The following is a 23,378-nucleotide window of genomic DNA, read 5'->3' as shown; positions in this document are numbered from 1 at the left end:
CATTGTATATATTTAACATGAGTCTGAAGCCAATAAAAATAATTGAATGCACAACTTCTCACTTTATTAATAGTGTAAAAATGAAACTAATGCTGTGGGAGTACACTAAATGAGCAATTCTTTTATTACACAGGTAAAACAAGGGAGCAGGAACAGCTGACTCAGTGTCTTGACTTAATTGTGTTAAGGTAACTTTTTTGATGGGGGAGGAATCAAAGTGGAGATGCATGGAAGGTACAGAACATTTCAGAGTAAGGCTATTCTTATTCTATTATTACTCAAGTATTGCAATAAAAATGTCATTTTTCTTGGAAAAGAAATGTGTCTGAGAAGTGAACAGGGTGGAGGAAAAGAGTCCAATAATGCATATTTATCTTTATTTATAAAGTTAAGGCTTGCCACCCACCCTAGGACTAGAAGCATCTCTTCCCTTCCTCCTCATGTGCCGACTTCTGCTGCAGAATATGCAAGGCTACAGCTTCTGGAGATTACTGTCAATCAGGAGGAAACTGAAATCTGTTCCAGGCTCGTGTTCAGTTGGTTTCTTACCCCTGTAAACAAGATCAACCATGCTGTAAGTTTGCACAGCAGCTAGCAGTACTGCTCTTCCATTTGTTACCAGGGATTGAATGAGGCATCCTTGTTCCTAACTAGCAGCTTTGACTCCCTTCCTTGCCTCCATCCTGGGATATACAGATTTGATTTCTTAGTAATGGTCATACAACTGAAGTCCTGAGACCCCTTTTTCTATAAAACGGTATAATTAGGATCAAATTAGCATTCCCCTGGCCTTCAGTACAGACCACAGCCTGACTGCTGGGGCACTCTGGATGAATGGTAGTTATTCGATCAGAAACGTGAGCATCCATGTATGTGGTGCCATAGCACTTCAGAGTGTTGTCATACTGACTGCTCTTTTGGAACATTAAGCAATACTCATGTGTTCCCTAAAGAGAAATGGAAGCAAAGGATTAAATAACTTCTGACATGAGGGATAGGCAGTATGGGCCAGGAGTTTAACAGAAATCTCTCTTTTTGTATTTCACTCAAATTCAAATGAAGCCATTTACCTCAAAAATAGTCGTGCTCCTGTTACTCCTTGTAAGGTGGCTTTGTCTCCTTCTACTAGCAGCATTGCACCTTCCCGCAAGCCCTAACATGGAAACATTTTAATGTTATTTTCAAGTTATTTGAAAAGCTAGAACACTTGTCACAAGCAGGGCGGTTTTAAGTGTAGCTCCTCATGACTACAAACAAGATTTCCTGGCTCAGTTTTTTTAACAAAGATGCAAAGACAAAGGTAGGTGGGTTATTTTATTTTAGAAGCTGGTTTTCTTGTGTATTTAATTTTGCTTTTAAGGAAGGCTATAGAAACCATTAAGGAGAAAAAGAAAAATGTTCCACAATTACTTCTGTAACCCCCCATTCTTAGATTCACTTTTGTCCAAGCAACAATAAGCTGGGTTTGTTAGAGTGCAAACTTTATACTTCAAGTTAAAAGCTGGCACATGGAACAAATGAGCAAAATCCAAGGCTGAAGCTGTTAGCAACAGTATAACTAGCCTTTCTTGCTAGAGTTCTGGAAGGCTTGTCAGGAGGAACCCACACTGAAAACTAGCAAGGATGCATTTAAAGTGCTTACCATGCTACAGCCATGACTTTCCTGACTGGAAACTACTACTTACCAAAACTGGAGGGGTATTTGGTTCTTCATGATATTGGCGAATTCTTTCCTCTCTTGTCTCCTGCAATAATGAGTGTAGATTTAGCTGCCCAGGCAGTAAAGTAGAAGTTAAAGCCATCCAAGTACTATGACACTCAGCAACTTCTTAATGATAAGCAAAGCAGGCACTTCCCCTTGAGGAGAATGCTTTAATTAGACTAATGTATTGAAGAAAGTGGCAGGATTGACTTCAGTAGATACATTTTTTCCCTTTCATCATTAGCAGCCATTGTAGCTTGATCAAACAGAACTTGCATAGTCCCAACCCCTGAAAGCCCAAAAGCTTCCAGTTAATTCATCCAGCTTTTTTTTTTTTTTATCTTTTCAAATATTTTCTCTATGTGCTCACTCTCAGAACAAGAGTACAGAGGAAGCAGATGCCTGAGGTGCCTTCTTCATGAAAGATGATAGTGAGCCAAGGATTTCCACTAATTAAATATCTGTTTCTTCCTTCTCAAGTAGGAATCACAATGAAGAATTTTCTTCTGTGAATGGCTCTGCCATGTTTCCTGAGGGTTGCTGCTTCTCAACTGAACAACAGCAGTTAAAAAAATCAAACCAGAAGGCTTTGTTGATAAGGAAACATAGGAACACAACAGGTACTTGTTGCAGCACAGAATTTCCATCCTCCTCTCGGAAAAATAGCAGGCAGTCTTTTTCCTGTAAATATCTCTTGCTTATCTAGAGACAAGCGAGCAGATTAAGTGACCACCTACAACTTCATCTGAATTCTAGAAGCACATCTTGATCTTCCATCTCTTCATTATTCCCTTATTCTTAATACTTCCACTAGCCACAGAGAAATTCTGATTACAAGGGCAAAAAGTATTTGGGCTGTTAATGGATGCACTCCAGAAACTGCTTCCTGGTTAGCTCCTGACTAGCTATTTAAGAAAAAGCTCTTCCATACAGTGGAGATGTCAATCTCTGTGCCTGATGTTTAACCATTTTTCTTTCAGCTATACTAGTATATGTGTTTACTTAGTACTGGCTGTTACAAGGTGTACTCTTTGCAGGGACACTCACACGTAGGTATTTTCTTATATTACAGGTTTGCATGCAATCTTAAGCTTTCCCTGTTCTGATAGCTATTTCAGGTGTTTAGATGTTTAAGCCTCTTAAAGTATGCTTAAATTAGGTCTTCTAGATCAGGAAGCAAAGCAGCATATTCCAGGACTTTCCAGAAACACACTGCATTTCATCTTCACATTAAGGTTTTTTTTTGTTTGTTTGTTTTTGTTTTTTTTTTGTTTTGTTTTGGTTTTTCCCCAATTCCATGCCAGGTATGAACTAACACTATTTCAGACATTGCAAAGCTGCTGTTTGTGAAAAACACTTTGTTCCACCTCAGTACCACTGTTGCCAGCTCCTCTTCCCACTCAAAGAAAAGCTTTAGGAGGGAGTAAAATGTTATTGCCTCTTTGGTATTTCCAACTGTTTGAGGGAGCAGCTGTTAAGACATTCTATAGCTTTGTAATCCCTTGCAAATGCACACTATCATTACACCTTGGTGCCCTGCATTTGCTGTGGCATGCTTTACTTACACCCATGTGAGTGCTTTTATCATCTGGATCCAGGTAGTGAGGGTTAATGTTAAAAGGAACTAAACCTAGGGCTTGCAGGGAAGGCGGATAAACAATTGGCATGTCATTGGTAGTATTGATGCTGACGGTAGCAACATTAGTTCCTGCACTGGATCCCATGTACGGAACCCCATCCTGAAAGACAAAAGCAATAATTAGTATGAGGTAACACAATTGGGAACAACATTTTATAGCATCTTCTATCAGTCTTGGAGACTCAGCAGTCAGATCAGACTTAGTCCTTCTAGCTCATCTCACTGCTAACTTCACAAGTGAAAAGCAGAAAAAGAAGATCTCACAGTTTGAGGTGGGCAATAGTTTCTATGTAATAATAGTTGGCAGAGAACTAACTAGGGAATGCCCTGTACTCACAACAGGGTGATCCTCTCACAAGAGGAAAACTTGCAAGGTTGTCATTTCAGACAGACTTTGCTATTAAGAGATGCGGCTTGCCTATGTTGCAGTTACAGGAAATATCAGAAGTAGCTTTTAACTAGCTTCTAAACAGGGTATTTGGGATCACCCAAAGCTGAGCACCGTGCTGCCGCATTGTGTATTTGTGTATATTAAGATGGCCTACCTGACCCTTATTCTTGGCAGCTGGCCTCTTCAAACATTCTGTGGCTTGCATAAATTTGTCTGAAGTAATTCACAGTTCCACATTACTAGGGGATCACCTTGCTTCTGTTGTCTTCTACTGGTGACCTATCTTTGCTGTGCTTTATGAGATTCACTATGCTAGAATGGGCTGCTGACTGGAAGGGCTTGATGGCATTCGTCTCTCTCAATTTTATGTCAAACAGACACCCAAGTTAATTACAACACTTTCTCATTTACTTGATTGTCTAAAAGGCACAGGCAGATTAAATTGTACTGTTGGTTTACTATTAGATAACCTGCAGCTTGAGCATATCTATTAACAAGATGAAAAGTGAACATAACCTGAAAAACACGGGTTTTGGCCAATGATTAATTCCTTGCACTGCTCCTCATTGGTATTTTAAGTTGAGGGGCTTACTTCTAAGGTATGGCATAGCATTGTACATCCTAAAGTCTTGCAGTCCCATATCGTAGAAACTGCTGTAGGATGGTTTACTGACCCTAGTCTTTTCAGGCTTTCATGACTAATGACAGCTTCATTTGGCCACAGCTTTCAGATCACCAGCTTGCAAGAGATGGCTCAATATTTGAAGTACATTAGAAACAAAGACGTAGAATCAACTTGAATTTGTCTGAACAAATGTTTATGCATGAGATCCTATCATTCAGACTTGGCCTGAGTCATCTAGTTGTTACCTCAAGAACTCTCTTCCTGATCTCCTGTATCAGACTGTTGTCATAGAGAGCTTTCAGGAGACGGAATGTGTTGCCACCTCCTGCAGAAAAAGAGTCCAGCTTATTTAATGTGCTTTACCATTGATTTTAATTGATGCCATTACAAGCTTGCCAGACTCAATGCTCTGTTCAGGACAGTATCCTGCTTTGAGCAACAAAAAACCCGGAAGCTTCAGATGAATGATTGTCTGGCAGGCCACGGGCTTGTGTCCCAGGTCCTTCTGACAAATGACACTGGCTCTTTGACAGCAGATACTATTCTAATACCCTTGAGTGTGGTGTTAGGACTGCGCTCAATCTGAGCACAGTAGGCCTGGATCCTCTTAGTCTTGATAAAATGATGATAAAACATCTAGAATCATGTTTTTAATGCTGAAGTACTGTTCAAGTGAAGAGTTTGAAACTTACTTAAGGAGCAGTTCCATTGATAGGTCTTCCCTACTTCTATTCCCACCACTAAATTTAGGGTCTTACTGTTCCCAAATAAAGTACTGTTTTCTGTAGCTGCTTCTAATTGTGAGGTGAGACTTTTTCATGCTTGTCTCTACAGTACCAGCTCTACCAAAGACTAATGCAGCATCTTATATAAGCCCTCTTCAGAGAGCAAGAAGTAAAACTTACCAATAAATATTGCTTCAGATTTCCTTACCGCTTCCACTGGATCACAGGATTCATGAATGCTGTCCAGCCCGTAACCTTAAATTAAAAGTTTTTTTACCTTTGCTGCTTCAGTTTGGAGGAGGAATATACGTTCAATCCCCCCATCCTGTTCTCTGCCCCCCTTCTACCCAAACATCTCACAATACAACCAGGGAACCTTCAGAGACCTCTAGGAGGAAAAACGCTATATACCCTATGTTCATGCAGGGCTTCTGTGTGCAGCTGTACCAAAGCAAATGTTTCTTTTAAAGATATAGATGCTCAGTGTCTAAAACAGCAGAGCATTTCAGTCAGCAGGTGCTGGCTGTGGTACGAAGTCCTGCTGAGCACTACCAGTTAGCTAGAAAACGAGGAAAAAGCTGTCACTGCCCAGTGCGGCTATGAGTCTGAACAGTCTGCCATTGTTGCTCTATCATTAGTAGTATGAATGTTGTATTTGAACATATTTTTTGTAATGGTTAAAATGTTTGGCTTTGACAGATTTGCTCTGCTGTGGTTCACTGAGTATAGCATGTGCCAGGAGCCCCAGAAGAACATGGACAGTTGATAGCAATCTTTCTGCAAGATAAGGAGCAAAGTGTGATACACCAGGAAGTGAGTATTGATTGTTACTACAGTAACAAGTCCAAAGTTACCAGGAAGGTTACAGACACATACTAGGGCTGTTGCAGTAGGCCACTCTGGCAAGATCTTTGCTCATAGCAAAGCTCAGTCACTGCTCATCCTGCAAACACCTGCCTGCAGCACATTACAGTAATGGTCTTCTTCACCTAGCAGTAGGTGCACAGCTTGAGCAGAGGCTTAATGTATACGGGAAGAAGTGTTCCCCCGTGTCATTACGGAGGATAAAAATACGCTGCTTTGCATCCGGGCGTACGAGCTTCCTCCCTGAACTGGTTACAAGTGTTCGCAAGGCGCTTTCTGCCGGAGGCCTCTGAAGTACCCACTTCTAGGTGAAAGTTTGCAAGCAGCTCGCTCCCTGCTGCTCTCACCCTCTCACTGACCGGAGCTGAAGCAGGACTCGCCAGAGCTCCCCTGTCCCCGTCCCCGTCCCCCCGGGGTCCCCCCTTACCCAGGCTCTCAAACTTCTCCCTGGCGGTGCGGGCGTAGGCGTCCCGGTCGTGCAGGGCGTAGGGCACGAAGAGCACCCGCTTCACCTTCCTGCGGGAAGAGGGCACGGGTTTGCTGGAGCCCCCCAGGGCTCTGCCCCCCTCCTTGGGTCCCCCCCCGGCGCTTACCCCCCGAGGAAGCTCTGGATGTGCTGCTGGCAGTGGCCCAGGTACCCCCCTCCGTGCAGGGTGGAGTTGGAGACCAGCAGCAGGCGCCGGGGGCACCCCATGCCTCGCCCTGCCTCAGCTCGGCCCGGCCCGGCCCGGCCCGCCCCTTCCTGCCCCGTGGTGGGGGCCGGGCCTCTCCCCTGCCCCGGCCCCGGCCCCGGCCCCGGTCCCGGCCCGGCCATGCTGGACTTCGCCATCTTCGCTGTCACCTTCCTGCTGGTCCTGGTGGGCGCCGTGCTCTACCTCTACCCGGTAATGGCGGCAGGGGCGCGGCACGGTCCCGGGGCAGGCAGCGGGCGGCTGCGGGGCCCGGCCCGGCCCCTGCCATCGGCCTGGGACGTGGCGGCCGGGCCGGGCCGGGCCGCGCCTGCACCCTGCTGGGCGTCAGCGCCCTGCGGCACCCCGCGTGTAACCAGCCCCCTCGAGCCCCTCTTGGGAAGGCTTCACTGCTCGGAGGTCTAGCGCTCTTGCAGGGGAGTCCGCCTAAAACCTAAGTTCAGAGAGGCTGACGTGTTCCCTTTGCTCTCCAGGCATCTCGGCAAGCATCGGGTATCCCCGGGCTAGCTCCGACTGACGAGAAGTAAGTGCTTCCCATCTGCACCTTGATCACGTTCAGCCTCGGCACTGTGTGCGGCTCGTGCCCAGGTAACCTCCTTGTGTTCCTCAGGGACGGCAATCTGCCAGATATCGTTGCTAGCAGAAGTCTGCACGAGTTCCTGGTGAACCTTCATGAGAAATATGGCCCAGTGGTCTCTTTCTGGTTTGGAAGGCGCCTTGTTGTCAGCATTGGCTCCATTGATCTCTTGAAACAACACATCAACCCCAACCGGATATGTAAGTGCCCTCTGCCTTGTCTTTGAGATTATTTGTTCCTTCTGGCCTTGCTGAGCATCTGTGTCAAACAAAGGCAGCTGGGATTTCGTTCTGAGTAGAAAGAAAATGAACCTTAAGTTGCAGCAGACACATCTGTGGTCCTGCTTACTGGACTTGAATGTCAGCGATCTAGAGTTGCTGCTGTTCAGTGGCTGTCAAAAATTCCTGTGCTTCTGCCTTTTACCTTCTGCCTAAGGGCAAATATTTGTGGAGAGAGAGCATCACGTTCGTTAGTCACTTGAAGCAGCCAGGTGAAGATCCTGTAGCAACTTGAGGTACAATTTAAAAGCAACTTGAAGTATGATTGAAGATGGGGAATATTGCTAAATGAAGTCTGAAAAGAGCTCTGATATTCTGTGATAGCTTCCGTGTGCGGTTCAATGTGGAGATTTTTAAAGTGTTATTTCAAGAAGTTCTTTAATTTTCATTTTACTTTGAGTTATAGAGTTTTGAGTCAAACACTAATGATCTTCTAGCCTTGGAAGTGGTTAGTGGAACTGGTTGTTGAGTTGACCTGCTTAGTCCTGGGAGAGTGTTTTAATTTCTAGAGTAAGCCTCTCAGAGGTTTTGCTTCAGAAGGTGATCACAGACAGTAAGTTGACTAGGCTGATGCTCGGGTTTAACCTGCTGTTTTTCCAGTTCTCATCCTCTAGGGTAGATTGAGGTGCTGGTTGCACACCTCCGACCTGATAGTGTAGGTTATTTTCAGGCACAGGCAGATATCTCAGCATCACTTTACGCTGGGGTCATGACGGGTGAGCTTCTTGTACGTTTGCATGTCAGACTCAAAAAAACGCTGATGATCTGGGAAAGGCGTAGGAGTTAACAAAGATCAGCAAGACATAGCGGATAGCAGTGGCACACCAGAAGGTGGAAACACACCCTGAAAAATCTGAATGCACTCAAGTGTGCTTGGGGAACATTGAGCAGACACTTTCTCAAAGTTCAGAGAAATGGTGACAGGCCCTTGAGCAGACAAGTTTTCAGAAATGTACTGAATTTGGGAGAGTATCCAAATACTGGAGGAAAACAAATACAGTACCTGGGCTTAAACGCAGGAAGTTAGGTGACCAGGGCAGCTACAGACTAGTCTGACCTCATACAGATGCTGAGGGCTAAAAAATACTTTTTAAGGAAGGGATAAGTGGGAAATGCAATAAAGTGTGGTCGTACCATGCTTCTTTGATAATCAGATTTCCAAAGAAGGAAAGTGATAGAACGGTATTGCTAGGCTATCAAACCATTAAAAGTCTGATATGCTTCACTAAAAGGTGTAAACGTAATCCTAGTGCTGTTTTCAAGACCAGGACAAAGCACAAATGAAGTCTGTGGAAGTGCTTGGTAGGACAGTATTCTGTTTCTGAGAGATGGTTTGTGGAGGATGGCCTTGTGGAGTCATTAGTCTCCTGTAGTTGTGGAAAAACAGATGTTACCCAAACACTACAAGATGAGGGCAACCGTCTGCAAAGGGCAGCCTAGTCTCTGAAGTCCCAAACTCACAACAGTGAGTGTAGCAGTGGCATAGGATGGATGGTTTGTGCTAGGAACGGGGAAGGAAAAAAAATGGAGCCCATCACTGAACCAGCAGTTTTCTTTCACACACACCAGGAGAACTATGCAATTTCTGCAGATGATGGTGCTAAGCATCCTCTGGCCTCTCCAAATGCCTCTGCATGCCAGATTGCTTTGTGGGCTTTCCCATCAGCAGGGGATGGTGGCATGAATAGCAGCAGCCACTTCATGGCAAAGTACCATGGAGGAGGAATTGTCAGCAGCAGCTAGAGTCACACAACAGCCTGTTCCACGTGCAGAGCCACAGGTACCATCTGCTGTGCCACAAGGCATATGCGTACACTTCTTGTCATTTGAAGTAGGAAACAGGGCGAGCTGTAAAGCTTTAAAACATTGGAAGGGAAATGGCATGAGAAAAAAAGCATTTAGGAAAGTTTACTGTGTTCTTGTCTCTGGCCTCATTAGCTGCCTTTGTGTTATTAGCTGGTAAGTCCTCTGAAAGTAGGAATTGTCTCTTGTTGGATGTTTGTCCGGTAGCATAATGAGGCCCTGATCTCTGCTGGGAATGTTAGACTCATCCACAGTAGGTTGAGTCATAGGTGTCTAGCCTAGCCTTGATGTTTTCTGATGCCTCAGAGGCTTCTTTCTCCATGTGGGAGAAATAACAGACTGTGATAAATAGTGAAAGTCTCTTTTGAAACTTTCCCGAATGCTACTTCCAAACAGTTCCTTAAAGATTCTGCCAGTTCGTGAGACCAACAGAAAATTGTACAGAAACAGAAAAGCATGTAGTAGACCATGCCTTATTGCATGTTTTTGCATTGACTACTAGTGTACTTCAGCAGGTTAATTAAGTAGAGGCCCCTGGTGATGAAATTCAAAGTTAAAGATGTAACTGAAGCAAGCTGTGGTTATAGGAGATGGGGGATTTGTGTTTTTGCCTTATTTATACACTGCTGCAAGAGTCTGTGTGCAAGGAAGATGGAAAGCGGTTAGATGTAGAAGGCATTCTGTAGCTTAATGGGGCACTGTTTTCTGTGAGAGACCTGCAGCTTCTCCGCTGGAGGCAGCTCTGGCTGGCTAAACTCTTGTGAGCTGGTAGGGCTTGTGTGCTTAGATGTAGTCGGAGCAGGAGGGTACCCCAGTTGTGAAGAGGCAATCTGCTAGGGGGGCTGCAGATCAGGCAAGAGAGATGGAGGAGAAGGGGAAGGAGTGTACCTACCACTCTTGCTATTGTGACCAGGTGGTCGTCACACTAGAATAGTGTTTCCTTTACTTGCTTTCAGCAAATCCCTTCGAGGCAATATTGAAGTCCTTCCTGAGGTACCAGCCCAGCCTGAATGGGGATACAGGAGAGAGCCACCTGAGGAGAAAGCTGTATGAAAATGGTGTGACCAAGTCCCTTCAAAGTAACTTAGCTCTCATCCAGAAGGTAACTTGCTTTTCTGCAGCAGAGAAGCCCTGTGTGGCTCACAGGGGAAAGTTTAATGAGAATGATTACTAGGATAAAGGAGCTGCATTCAGATTTGTGCTGGAACTACAAGCATCTGAGACATAGAACAGCCTCTGCCTGTTTGAGCACAATGTGAAAATTTGGTTTCTGTTAGCTCCAGTGGGTTTGGGGGAAAGGGTTGGCCTTGTGTCATTTTATGCCAAGGCATCAGATGCAGTTAAAGGTAGCATCTGATTTCTAGATTTATTTTACAGGACAGGAGGGAGGAGCAAGGAACCAGCTGTTGGAACCATGAACAGGTGGAGAACTGCTCTGTTACCTCAGTCCAGCAGCCAGAATAAGGTCCATCTTCCCAATAGTGAGCTACTAGTATTACAGAGTTTAATGTGTTTTCTGCAACAGAGGGAACAATAGAGATGGACAGAGCTGTCTTACTGGGGGGAAAACCATGCGGCCAGGCAGGATATATGAGACTAAAATGTTGCTGGTTTAAGATAACAATGAAAGGAAACCCTGAAAAGAGAATAGATGAGTGCCATGGCCTTGAAAGCATGTTCTGCCTTAGCAACTTAGGGTGGGAATGCCTCCAGTTTGGGATATGTTTTGTAAATAGGCTGCTCCTATTACTGCCAACTAATGGTTCCTTTCCTCTTTAAGTTGTCAGAAGAGTTGCTAGCCAAATGGCTCTCCCTGCCTGAGGCACAACATGTGCCGCTCTGCCAGCACATGCTGGGCTTTGCCATGAAGTCTGTTACGCAGGCAGCTATGGGCAGCAGTTTTGAAGATGACCGGGAAGTCATCCGATTCCGCAGACACCATGATGCAGTAAGTGTCATGAAGAGCCAGGAAATTTCCTGTGCCATTTTTCCAAGCCAACAGCAAACAGTTTGCATCTGTGTGCAGTGTAGTAAGGGATAGCACAAGCTACTGCTGAGACATTAACATTAAACTAACATTAAGGTTAAGAGCTCTTACTCAGTTGTGCCAAACCAAAACAATCAGAAAGATCCTACTGCTAATCCTGCTGTTATTAGTCTAAGGCCAGATATTTCTAAAGGGTGTGTGAGAATCAGGAACCCAGATCCAATGGCAGTTGGGAGGTGTTTGGTACCTATGTCAGTTAAACTCTCTCCAGGGAACGCCAGTGGAACTTCACATTTTCAGGGATCTTTTGAAAGCTCTTTGGCATTGTGAAGAAAATTAAAACTGTGGAGATGTCAAGCTATGTCCACATCTGGGGATGTTAAATCTGTTGGTGATAGGATGGGAAAGAAGCTATTTCATCTCCTACTCAGGATGCCCATGCTTTTTCCCTTACAGCTTCAATTAGAGTTTTTTCATTTGAACTCAGCTTCAGCTATTATAAACGTAATAAATGGGATGAGGCATGATGCTCTAAAGAGGAGACCAGATTCATATTCAGAGAAAGTCTTTATTTGATGTTTTCATTTTGATGAATAGGGAAGAATAAAAGAGTCCCAGCATTCGCCTGTGGTAAGTGATGGTGCTCTTCTCTCTGTCCTTCTTTCAGATCTGGTCGGAGATTGGGAAAGGTTTCTTGGATGGGTCCCTTGACAAAAACACGACTAGGAAGAAGCTGTATGAAGATGGTAGGTTCCTTCCAAAATCACAGTCACCCCCCTGCTCCACTCTGATAAATGCTTAGAGTTAGTTAGCATATGGAAGCACTGAATTCGTCCAGCTGTATTGGCTTTTCTGCAGTTGATCACCATGACATAAGCTACTGGATGTGTCCTCCATAGATGTGCAGAAGATCAAAAGGAATCATTGTTTTGCAGTTCAGTGACAAGCCTGCCATTGTACAAAAAGTGTATAGGACTAGAACTCTGCATCTAGGTCTAGTTCTGAGATCTTGGTGTGCTTGCTACCTTCCTGTTCTGTGTCCTAGTATCTGCTTTTGACCTCTGTTGGAGGCAGGCAACTGTGCTAAGTGGAAAAAGATGAGGTCATTTGGTCTGGCTTGTATAATCATTCCTATGATGCACCATTTTATGAATGTGCTGCCACTTAAGATTGAATTTTTTTTTTATTCTTCAATTTTCCAGTCTTTTTAGTTGTTCATAGTTAAGACTTCTTAATATTGATTGATAAGATGTTACAGAAAAGTAGCCTGTATCTAGATTTGCTTGTAAATCCTTCAACCCAGTGTTTCCTTCCTCATGTTGCTGATTCTGTGGGTTTAAGAGCCTTAAGTCAGATACTACCCCACTAAAATGGGCTTCTGCCACAGATACTTGTTCCTGATTTGTATTAAGGATGCAATTTCACAAACTCCGGTTGGTAAGGTTTGGTGTTTAAGCATTGCTGGCCTTCCTGTACAGAGAAGAGATGAGAGAGGACAGATAGATCTAAGATGAAAGGGTTGCATTGGATCTTGGGAAATCAAGTTTCAGATCCAGCTTCTGCTCCATGTTTCTTGGGTTATCTGAATTAGGTCACTTAAATGAGACATGGACCTAGATGCTGTTGCCTAACTCTCCCCAGTTCCCAGAACAGCCACTAGGAGTTAGGCACCCAAATATCTTCAGATAAGTAGAACCTTTGTGCCAAAATCCGCAGACATTTTAGCTTTCCTCTAGCATTATGTCTATAGAACCCCTAGCAAAAGGGAGAATATCAGTAGTTGGAGGTGTCGTGGCACTAGTAATTATAACTCAGCAGGCAATGCAAGAAGTTATCTGGTTCAAACATTTTATTTTTTTATGAGAGCTGTTTAAACATGTTATCTGGTGGTTATAGTGTTGAAACTAACTTATTTGACCTTCCTTTACATGATCTCAACTCACAGATTACATGTCTTGATTATACCTGTAAGGGCGACTTGTTGTAGGCAGCCTGTGATATTTGGTTCCTACATTTTCAACTAAATTAGAGATACACCTTCCAAACTGACGCTAATGTGTAACAGAGGCTGCTTCTGTAAGTGAGCCCAGCAAGGACAGCTGGTCTGAAAATCTGCTTGGGGAGATGGATTCACGTCTCTGCAGCTCTCAATCTGACCAGGTTTTAAAATAACCATTTCTTTTTGCTTCCAAAGCTCTGAAGGAGATGGAATCTACCTTAAGGAAAGTCACAAAGGAACGTCGAGGCAGATCATTCAACAGGCATGTCTTTATAGACACTTTGCTGCAGGGGAGCCTGAGTGACCAGCAGGTCTGTGCAGCTGTTATGTCATTTGGGAGTAATGGAATTCTAGTAGATTGGCAACTCATTACACTGTAGCCTTTGATTAATCTAAGCTTTTGCATCTGGCAGGGGTCAGATTCCTTACTAAAGCAGCATTCTCTCTGGTTCTTTTTCCATTTCTACAGTGCTTAATTGAATTAGACATCAGTAGCTTTCCTTGTCACTGTTTTCATTGCTATTTTTATAAACCAGAAGTGTGTTAGTATTAAGCATGTCTCAAGTGCTATTACAGTAGAAGTTCTGTGGAGAGTTCAGTCTTCTAGATGAATTTCCTGCTCTCTGCACTAAAGGGATTTCATGTGCTTGAGTGGAGAATGTGCTGCTTCTTTTTAATCTTTGCATCTTACAGACTTCATTCTCTGAACTAGATTTTGTTTCCTAGATTCTGGAAGATGCAATGATTTTCTCCTTGGCAGGATGCACAATTACTGCTAACTGTAAGTATAGATTGCAGGTAACTTTCTATCCTTGGACTCAGTTGCCTAAAACTGAGAATGATGACATGAGACTTAATCTAGACTAATAAAAAGTGATGCTCGTCGTTCTGTCACTCTTGAGCTACACATGTATAGAAGCAGCTAATTTTATAGCAGACATTCAATACAGCCTCATAGCTAATGAGTTGAAACTGAGGTTTGACAACTTCCCCATTCTTTTGGCGAGCCTTAGAATTTCTTCCTGTTGTTTTTTGCTCAGACTCAAGTGATGCTAAATTTGATGAAAGAGCACCAAAAATTGCAAGCCACAAAGATCATGATATAAAATAGGTTCTGGTACACAGGAAAGAAATCAGAGCAGAGTGCTAAAATCTGACTGGCTGCTTTAAATCTATGGAGGATAGGTATGTTCCATATAGGGAAGATTTTCCAAGGAGCTACATTGGGATTTAGATTTAAAAAAAAAAAGGCAAATGAAAATACAAACCGGGGCTGTGTAAAATCTCTTATGATATGAGGATGATTTAAACTGAACCCCTGATTATCAGGCCCTCTATCTTAGCCAGTGGGACTGGAACTCCAAAGAAAAACTCTCAGGTGCTGCTGGGTACGTGGAAAGTAAAAATGGCAGCTATGTTAATAACATCCCCAGAGAGTATACTCTCCAAGTACTTCAGGAAGATAGTCTTTTAAAGAAGCTTGACTCCTTAGAGATTGCCAGAAAGTTCTCAGGAATAGACAGTTAGGAATGCTAGAAACATTCCCTTGTAGCTTTAGAGAAACTGCATCCTACACACTTATTTCTTATGCAAGGCTTCTTTTTTTTTCATTGTGCTGTTGAAGATATCTCCTGAGAACCTCACAAAATAGATGTGGAGGAGAAAAATGCTGGTCATCCTGGTGTAGAGAGCTATATTGTTCTTCTCTCTCGCTGTCAGGAGCCCGGACATTGGGTGCCTGGCATCACTTGTCAGAAGTGTGCTGAGGAAATCAGCTAAATAAGGGGGTTTTCCAATGCTGTGGACAAACCAGCCTTTCAGATGAATGTTTGGTCTAAAAACCCTGGTTCCCTAGAAGGGGTAATTGCTGGAGCATCACAGCTGTTAGACGTACTGGGAAAGAGAAACTCTTTGACTGATGCTTTGCTGGGCTGTGTGGTCCCTTCCCCAGGACTGTGAAGTGAATGGGTCAGTCTCCTGCACAGCTTTCTAAGTTCCTCATAGCATTGGAAAGAGAATTTAAGCTTGTAGAGTCTCTTGTTACACAAGAGTTCAACCTCTTCTTCTCCCTCTGAACAGAGAATCAGTACAACCTGCTGAGAACAGAGGTCACCCTTTTTGGGGTCAGAAAAATAACATTGCAAATACAGCAAGTAAGAAAACCAAATACAGTTAGTGAAGTTTGAATTTTCTTGAACTAATATTGTCTTGGTTTCTTCCCTAGTGTGCACCTGGGCAGTCTATTTTCTGGCAACCTCTGAAGATGTCCAGCAGAATCTCTACAAGGAGGTGGACCGTGTTCTAGGGAAGGGACCAATAACGCATGAGAAAATTGAGCAACTTAGGTGGGTCCCTTGAAAGGAATTGCAGTGGAAGGTTATCTTGTGAAGTAGGGACAGGGGCTTCATGTGCTGGAGGCTGATGCCCAGTCTACACTGGACCAGCAGAAGGCATCCAAAAGCTACTTGCATCTTTTCCTGTAAGTGATCAAACCAGAGGATGACTTGCAGAGAATCTGCTGTAGGGCTCCAGACAATGGGGACCAGGCTGTTCTCGTCAGGGTGCCTATAGGAAACTCTTTAGGTTCATGGGCAGGGGAGAAGAGCACAGAGTCAGTACCCTGGCTGCCTGAAAAACTGTGCCTTTTTTTTTTAATTGTGTGTGGTGGTTCAACTGGGTGTATTTTGTATTTGTACTGGTGTTAGGGTTTCAGTAAAGGAGAATGCATATGGATTTCCTGCTGCTTCTTGTATGGCTGAGAGCTCTAGGAAAAGGAATAGTATGTTTATGCTTTTTAGTGGGGATAATTTGGTTTAAAATCTGGAAAATGTTGCTGATGAGATTTAATGCTTATTGGAAAGATGCTGGGACTACTTGTCAGGAAAAAAAAAAAAAAAAAAAAAAGAAGCTCTTAATTGTGGCTGGAGAAAGCTCCAGGAGCAGACTGTGACCCTGAATGCAGCAGGTGACTCAACTCTCCTTGCCTACAACAAGGACATGGATAAGCATCTTTCTGGGAGGGTTAAATTGACCCAGACTTATTGGTTGCAGATACTGTCGGCAAGTCCTGTGTGAGACAGTGCGAACAGCAAAGCTTACTCCCATTGCTGCACAGCTGCAGGAGCTGGAGGGCAGAGTTGACCAACATACTATCCCCAAAGAGGTAGGGCAGTACTAGGCCACCCTGATTTCCTGGAGGGGAATTTGCTGTTTCCTCTTCTATCATACTTCTTCCCATGGAGGGCTGACAGAGGGAGAGCGTTTCTTCCGTCACTCATTTAATCTGAGCAGCTGGTCTGTCATCTGTAAGTGCAATATAGTCAAAGTTTTCCATGTGGTTCCTCTGTGGGATAGGCTCTGGGATTCATGTTCTCTTCCTGAGCAGGTTTGCCTCTGGTTCTGGGTCCATCAGGGATGAATCATCCTTTGAAGGGGTTTATGAGCTCAGCTGTGCAAAACAGTGTATGATTTCAGGACTAATCATATCACTCATGCTTCCCACACAGAGTAGTACCCTCCATTGCAGAGAATAAAGTAGTGCATACATGCATGCCAGTAAGAGTAAAGGAATGGGATCTGGCCTTCTCTAACTGCTAAGAGTTGCAGTATGGGCCTTAAGAAGTTAAAATCCTAATGTGTGTGTTTATAGAAATCCGTAGATGAATACATGTATAACATACTATGTTTTTAAACAACTTACTAAAATGAGCGGTCCACAGAATAATTGTCTGGCAGAGTTGTCCAGAGTTGTCTTTAATCATGCATTTCATCCTGGTCTGACATATTTGTCCTCATTTTCTTTGCAGACACTTGTACTTTATGCTCTTGGTGTGATGCTGCAGGATAGTTCATCTTGGCTGTCACCATACAAGTATGTAGAATCAAGATCTTTATTCCTTTCCAAACTAATTCCTTTCCTTTTTTAATTGATACTCTTTAGATCTTACTTCCATGCACAGCCTGCTTTACTGCAGGACCTGCCTTAAGCAGATTTTGGAGATGAAAGGCAGTCTGTAAGAAAATCTATTTATGAAGATCTTGATTTGTTGGTCTCCATGGGCAGGAATATGGGGTAATTCAAGTTACGATCGTCCTGGGCTCCAGTCTGTTTTTGTGTGTGTCTGTCGGGTTTTAGTAGTTGTTTTTTGTTTTTTGTTTTTCCCACACACACTGCTTCCCTGACAAGCTTGTAAATTCTTTTTAAGGTTTTTGGAGGAAAGAGGGGAGAAAGGGAGAAAAAGAATGATTTGAATGGTTATGGAATCACTGCTTGTTAACATGAAACAGTGACACAAGGGAGGAACAGCCAGTCGGAAGTTTTGTTTTCAGGGGGAAGAAAGTGCTACTTCATTACTTTGGGAAAACAATTCTGGATTTCAGGTAGTATTTTGGAGGTTAAAGAAATAAAATGCTGTAGCTTATTGTGGCCTCTAGGTGGCAAATACTAACATTAGTTTGACTTCTTTCACTTGGGCTAGAAAAAAATATGGGTCAGTTATTCTAGAGAGAGAGAAGAGACAGCTGAAATCTAGGAGAAAGAACAGAGCCCTTGGAACAGTGCTTGTCTGCTCCTGCAAGCATAGGTCTTGCAAAGGGGTCACGCATTGATGCACGACCTATGAATATCTCGGCAGGGATTGATTGCTCAGTAGGATAGAGCAGGCACTGTGTTTAGGAGAGGTTCACTGGGGGCCACAGGGAAATAACAGGTGAGGAGTGCTGTGAACATTGTTTATTCCAAGAAAAAGGAGGGTTGAGATTGTGCTTGAGCCTGAGACAGATCTGTATGTATGTACATGACAGGGACAAGAAATCAGCACTTTGTGGTCTTCTGTCCTACCTACCATATAAAAACAATATGTATGGCTCTTTGTCCTCCCTATTTATTTTTAATGGCTAGACAGCTGTGATTTCTTTCCTATTACAGTATCTGCAATGTGCCACTTCAGAGGGAATGTAAGCCTGATGTTGCTTTAACTGAGGGTCAGCACCCACATACCTGTTCACCTTGGTAGAAGTAGAGCTTGGATGTTTAGGCAGGGACCCGAAGACTTGAAGTATAAGAAGAAATATTTAACAGAAAGTGAAAGAGAACTACCTCCTGGCCATTAAATTTCCTGGGGTTTGTTTGTTTGCTTTTTTATTCTGTAATACCATATGTTTAAATTGAATGGTATTCTGTTAGTCTCCTTTGGGTTAGTGGATTGTGGGAATCTCGTTTTAACTTGTGCTAGTCCCGAATAATATTTTTTTTCACAGCCTCCACCATCCTAATGCTGGAAGCCACTTTTCTCACTTGAATGAGTCACCAGCTTCCCTCCCCCAGCATATACACATACACACACACCAGCTGCTTGAAGAGAAGGGCGAGGGGCAAGGAAAAAAAGGAAAATATTTTTGGAAGTGAGAGAGGGAGGGATGCAGAGAGATGGGGTGGGAGAGGGGGAGAGGGAGACAAATCAGGTTGTGTGTGCCCTGGAGGGAAATAGGTGGCAAGTTAAAGCATCAGCTCAGCTGTGTACTCGAGCTAAATACCCACTGCTGAGAGTTCATGCATATTAGTTCTAACCCTGTATCACAGTAACTCAGTTATTCAGCATTTTGACCAAGCTGGGGCACAGCTGACCATCTGGAAACTTAGATGTAGTGATGCACAGTTGCCTTCCTATATCTGTGTGGAATTACCCAGCATGATTTAGAGAGAGGAGGCACTAGATTGATGCTGTTTGCAAATTAGTGAGATTCTGTATTTCATTGCCAGTTTCTTACTCTTGTGTGTGTGTGGACATGTGTCCAGAGGAAGGGTTCTGTGCCCTCACGAAAAGCCTCTGTGTTTTGTGTTTTGTAGATTTGACCCAGAGAGATTCAATGAGGAATCAGCCATGAAAAACCTTTCCTTGTTGGGTTTCTCAGGAAGCCAGGAGTGCCCAGAGTTGAGGTGAGCAAAGGGAAGCAGGTCTCTGCGCATTTCTGTGGTAGAGAAAAGAGGAGTTTGTTTCAGCCCATTCCTGTTACTGCTGAGACAATCTGTCCAAGCTGGCAGTTGTTCGTTGGCAGATTTATATCATGGCAAGGTTTTTGTTCTCTTCTGCCTCCTTCCTCAGGTTTGCCTATATGGTGGCTACAGTTCTGCTCAGCATCCTAGTAAGGAAACTGTACCTGCACCCAGTGAAAGGACAAGTCATGGAGACCAAATATGAGCTGGTAACCACACCGAAAGAGGAAGCCTGGATTACGGTGTCCAAGAGAAGCTAAGAACAAGCAAAACAAGGGTCTGAAAGTGCCAGTAGTGAAGTCCTGGGCAAGTGTCATAGAGGGAATCGTGCTGGCAGCACAAGGACACAGCCAGGGAATTTTACATGCATATATTGTTACCTTCCACATTCTTAACCACATATGCTTGGGTACTTTTTCTAACTCAACGAATAGTCATATTAAAGTAGATTTAATCTGTATGCTTCTTTACAATTACTTTTTGCCCAAACCATTGTAAAGGAAGCAAAAACAAAAACAAACAAAAACAAACAAACAAAAAAGCACTTGCAGCAGTGTATATATGAATTGCTGGGTTCCAGCTAGTCAAAGACCAGGCTGCTGGTTAGTCTAGTCCCTTTCCGACAACAGCCAGATCTGGATAAGGAAAGGACTGTGCCACAGGGAATAGTTCTTTGTGGATCCCAGCCAGATAAGACCTTGGAGACACAAGGACACAATCTTTCTCTATATATAGGTATTTTTATTCAAAGTGTCTTTCCTACCCGTGAGCTAGAGCTATAACTGTCAAGAAGAGCAGATATATCTTGTGAGAAGTATGTGTGAGTGTGTGTGAGAGAAAGAAAAAGAAAGTGGGGTGGGAATTGCACCATCGGGTCTCATGCTGAGTATGTAATCTTGCTGTGCTCTGGGGTTGCAAGAGAAAGGATGACTGAGAAATGCTAGTAAACAGGAGGAATAAAATTGGTTTGGCCCCTGAGAAAACAGAAGCATTAGTAATGATATAATGAAATGAAATAAAACCACAGAACAAAGCCCTGAGAAAGGGATTCTCTATCCTGACAGTTCTGAGGGCAGTGTCCAATCTAATCAGCATCAGAAATTGATGACAGATGCTTGCAATTCATTGAGCTCTGGGTCAGCATGAGACTGGACATGCAAGTACTGGAAAGGGAGAGTGCTGATTTTATAGGGCTCTGAATTAATGTTGTGCTTAATAACTTAAAAGCCTTTCAGAGAGCCCTCTTCCAAAACGTGTGTGAGCCAAAGCAGCCACATGTTCACGTGCTTTTCCTGCTTCTTTCTCCCTCTCTTAGCTGTAACAGGCAATCCTGTGGAAGATTTTTCAGAGCCCAACTGAATGGCTTGCAAGGCAGGGACCTCTTACCCCTTTATCTCAGTACTACTTATTGCCATCCAACCTACTACGGTTCTGTTTCTCTTCCCATTCTACACAGAATCACCCTTTACCTGATCTCAGTAGGTCTGTTCCCCGTAAACCTGACTTCTCTGTTAACATGAGTTCCAAGCCCCCTTCCTATCCAAATGCAGTGTTGTCATAGGTGAACTGTTGCTCAGTCTGCAGCTACATGTGCCCGAGCTGCTTTTGCACGCAGCTACTGATGCGTCACAGAAAAGGTCAGGAACGTGTGGCTCCCAGTTTCACTGCCTCTGTAGACAGGGCACACTTCACACAGGTATACCTGTTTCTTCACGTATCTGAGTAACAGCAATTCCCATTTCTACAGACGTTATTTCTTTCACTGTCACCTTCCAGGTCAGGAAATCTGCTGCTTTTACAAAAATATTTTGGCTGTTGTGTATCTGCCAAGTGCTGGCCTGAATGCAGTCCTTTCAGCTCTCACAGGGTTAATATCTGATGCCGGCCTCTGTGGGCACCAGACAAAGAAAATTCAGCTCTTGGGTTTAATGTGTCAGCTCTGCTTTTGGTGGAGCTGTGGAGATTCAGATTCCTCCCCCCCCCCCCCCCCCCGCAGTGCAGTGTGTGTTGGGGGAGATGTAGGACAGAGATTCTGTTCTACTGCTTTTTGTCTGCTGGGCAGGAAAAGGAGAGTTGTGCAGTTCATCTTGCTGCCTCTCATGCATTGATTTTTATAATGAACTGCAAGAAAGCTTTTGCTAATCTGACCTCCATTTAACTGAAGGTTGGTCATGTCCCCAGATGGCAATTCATGTTAGACTTTGCTTCACTGCTTATGTAGAAATGCCTCTTTCTTGAAGGCTGCAGATGTTCCCTAAACCTTCTGGAGAAATCAGTGTGGTAAAGGATTTTACTTTAAAGCATCCCTGGTGTACAGAGGAGGCAAAATAGAAGGGAAGTTATTGCCTTCTTGGAGAAAAAATGGTAGCATAGCACTGTCCCTGCTAAGAACCACACTAGGAATAGCTGACTTGGTCATATAATTGAGTGGCTAAGATCTGCTTTATTACAGCCATGTGGTGCTAGGGAAGCTTTCACACAGCAGAAAGCTTCCCAGGAGTAATTGTTCAGACTTTGTTAACAGTGTTTCTCTGCCTTGCTGGAGTTGCATGGGCCAACTGACTTGCAATAGTTTTTACCCAGTTGCAGGAATCAAAAATAGGAGTAATTCTGTATAATTTGTTACAAATTTTCTGTCAGTCTGCACAGGTATTGCATCCTTTAAGACAGTATTCTCAGTGTGGGCCAGTAGCCAAAAGGGAGTTTGTGGCTGCTAGGAGACAAGAGTGTGGCTCAAAGTGCTCAAGAAAGCCAATGGTTAGTTTGCATTTGCTCAAACCTACTGCCAAAAAAGTCCCTGGCTCATCAGTTAAAGGTATGTGTGAAGTGTTGGGAGAAAGAAGGGGAGTGAGGATCTCTCAGGCATTCACTATACATTGCTCGGAGTGACACCGAGGGCACAGCCACATTGTTTGCTGCAGTCTGTAAGTTTCCATTGCTCACTCTTTTGTGTCGGTCATTTCAAACAGCTTAACTCTCAAGATGCAGCACACCACTGCTCAATCCAGCTGTAGCTCCTTTTCTTATGCAATAAAACCCCTTCTTTGTATGGGAATCTTCCGTAGATCAGAGCTGTCTCTGAAGGTTTAATATATTTCAGTTGGAAAACTGAAATACCAATTTTGTTCCATTTCTCCCCTCACCCCTTGTCCCACATGCACTGTCAAGTGGTTCTTTTTTGGCCTGGTTTCCTGAGAAAGGCCTGTGTTCAGAGTGTGCCCCCACCCCACTTATGTCTGACTGCTTCCCCTCTCTGTGCCTCTCACAAGAAGTAGCTTTGAGCCCTTGGGTCAAATAGCTGCATTTGGCAGGGACTTGGGTTTGAAATCTCAACACAACCTTGTTCCTACAAATTTTGTGAAAAAACGGCTGGTCATAGGGAAGAGAGTGTATTCTAGATGTGTCACAAGATTGCATCCAAAGCCAAAGCATTGCTAGATGCCAGCCTGCAGAAAAACCTGAGTCAGAGCCTGCAATGTAGCAGAAACCTGAGAGTAGATTCTCTCAGAAGTCCAGTCAGTAGGGAATCGGGTTTTGTCACTCCTGCTGCTCATAGACCCCACACACTAAAGACACACGTTCTGGCCATGACATGGGGGTGCAAGCAGTATTGCAACCTGTGGAAGAAAATGCCATAGTCTAGGAATTGAGAGGAGGAAGGTTGCTTCTATATTATAGGAAACTATTGCTTTTTATGCTTCACATTCCTGTTCTGCACCAGAAAGCTACTTCACAAATTCCACTGGGTGGTTTTGAAGAGTATACAGAAAAGCTGTCATTTCATTCCTTGGGCTTTTACTGTAGAACAAGCTTCAACAGAGGGCTACAAATTAATGGAAGGCAAGAGGCTAACCTGCTGCTCTCAGAAGCAGGCAGCCAGCACAGGTGCTGGGAGCAGTCAGGCCATTGCAAATTGATTGTCATGGGTGTTTCTGTCTGACACAGGTGTATACTTTTGCCCCTCATACTGGTTGCAACTGGTGAAACAGTTAGTAAGCTGTCTGCTTCAGTAAGTTACCTGAGCTTGCTTCCCAGTACCTCCAAAATGTCCATGAGTGATGTTATGTCTAGGTTTTAATTAACCTGGGCTGCATATAGAGTTAT

The 23,378-nt window shown here is 43.8% G+C and overlaps 2 protein-coding genes across 2 annotated transcripts; one reads left to right on the top strand and one right to left on the bottom strand.

The window, feature by feature from the left end:
* Positions 1-162: 162 nt before the first annotated feature.
* Positions 163-6,790, bottom strand: LOC311210926 (alpha-aspartyl dipeptidase-like). Its single transcript, XM_084289309.1, has 8 exons — positions 6,540-6,790; positions 6,374-6,462; positions 5,263-5,337; positions 4,603-4,682; positions 3,268-3,441; positions 1,686-1,745; positions 1,071-1,153; positions 163-551 (listed from the first exon to the last, which is right to left on the bottom strand). The coding sequence occupies exons 1-8, from the start codon at positions 6,773-6,775 to the stop codon at positions 473-475; spliced, it is 876 nt and encodes a 291-aa protein (XP_084145435.1). The 5' UTR covers positions 6,776-6,790; the 3' UTR covers positions 163-472.
* Positions 6,707-19,734, top strand: CYP20A1 (cytochrome P450 family 20 subfamily A member 1). Its single transcript, XM_084289308.1, has 13 exons — positions 6,707-6,830; positions 7,109-7,158; positions 7,246-7,412; positions 10,250-10,395; positions 11,074-11,241; positions 11,948-12,026; positions 13,475-13,590; positions 14,006-14,060; positions 15,504-15,624; positions 16,331-16,442; positions 17,086-17,150; positions 19,128-19,217; positions 19,384-19,734. Exons 1-13 carry the CDS (start codon positions 6,759-6,761, stop codon positions 19,532-19,534), a joined length of 1,392 nt encoding a protein of 463 aa, XP_084145434.1. The 5' UTR covers positions 6,707-6,758; the 3' UTR covers positions 19,535-19,734.
* Positions 19,735-23,378: the final 3,644 nt, after the last annotated feature.

The sequence above is a fragment of the Netta rufina genome (genome assembly GCF_964035555.1).
Source record: "Netta rufina genome assembly, chromosome: 6".
Classification (NCBI taxonomy): Eukaryota; Metazoa; Chordata; class Aves; order Anseriformes; family Anatidae; genus Netta; species Netta rufina.
Note: the sequence above shows the minus strand (reverse complement) of the source record. Positions and strands in the feature narration are given on the sequence as shown.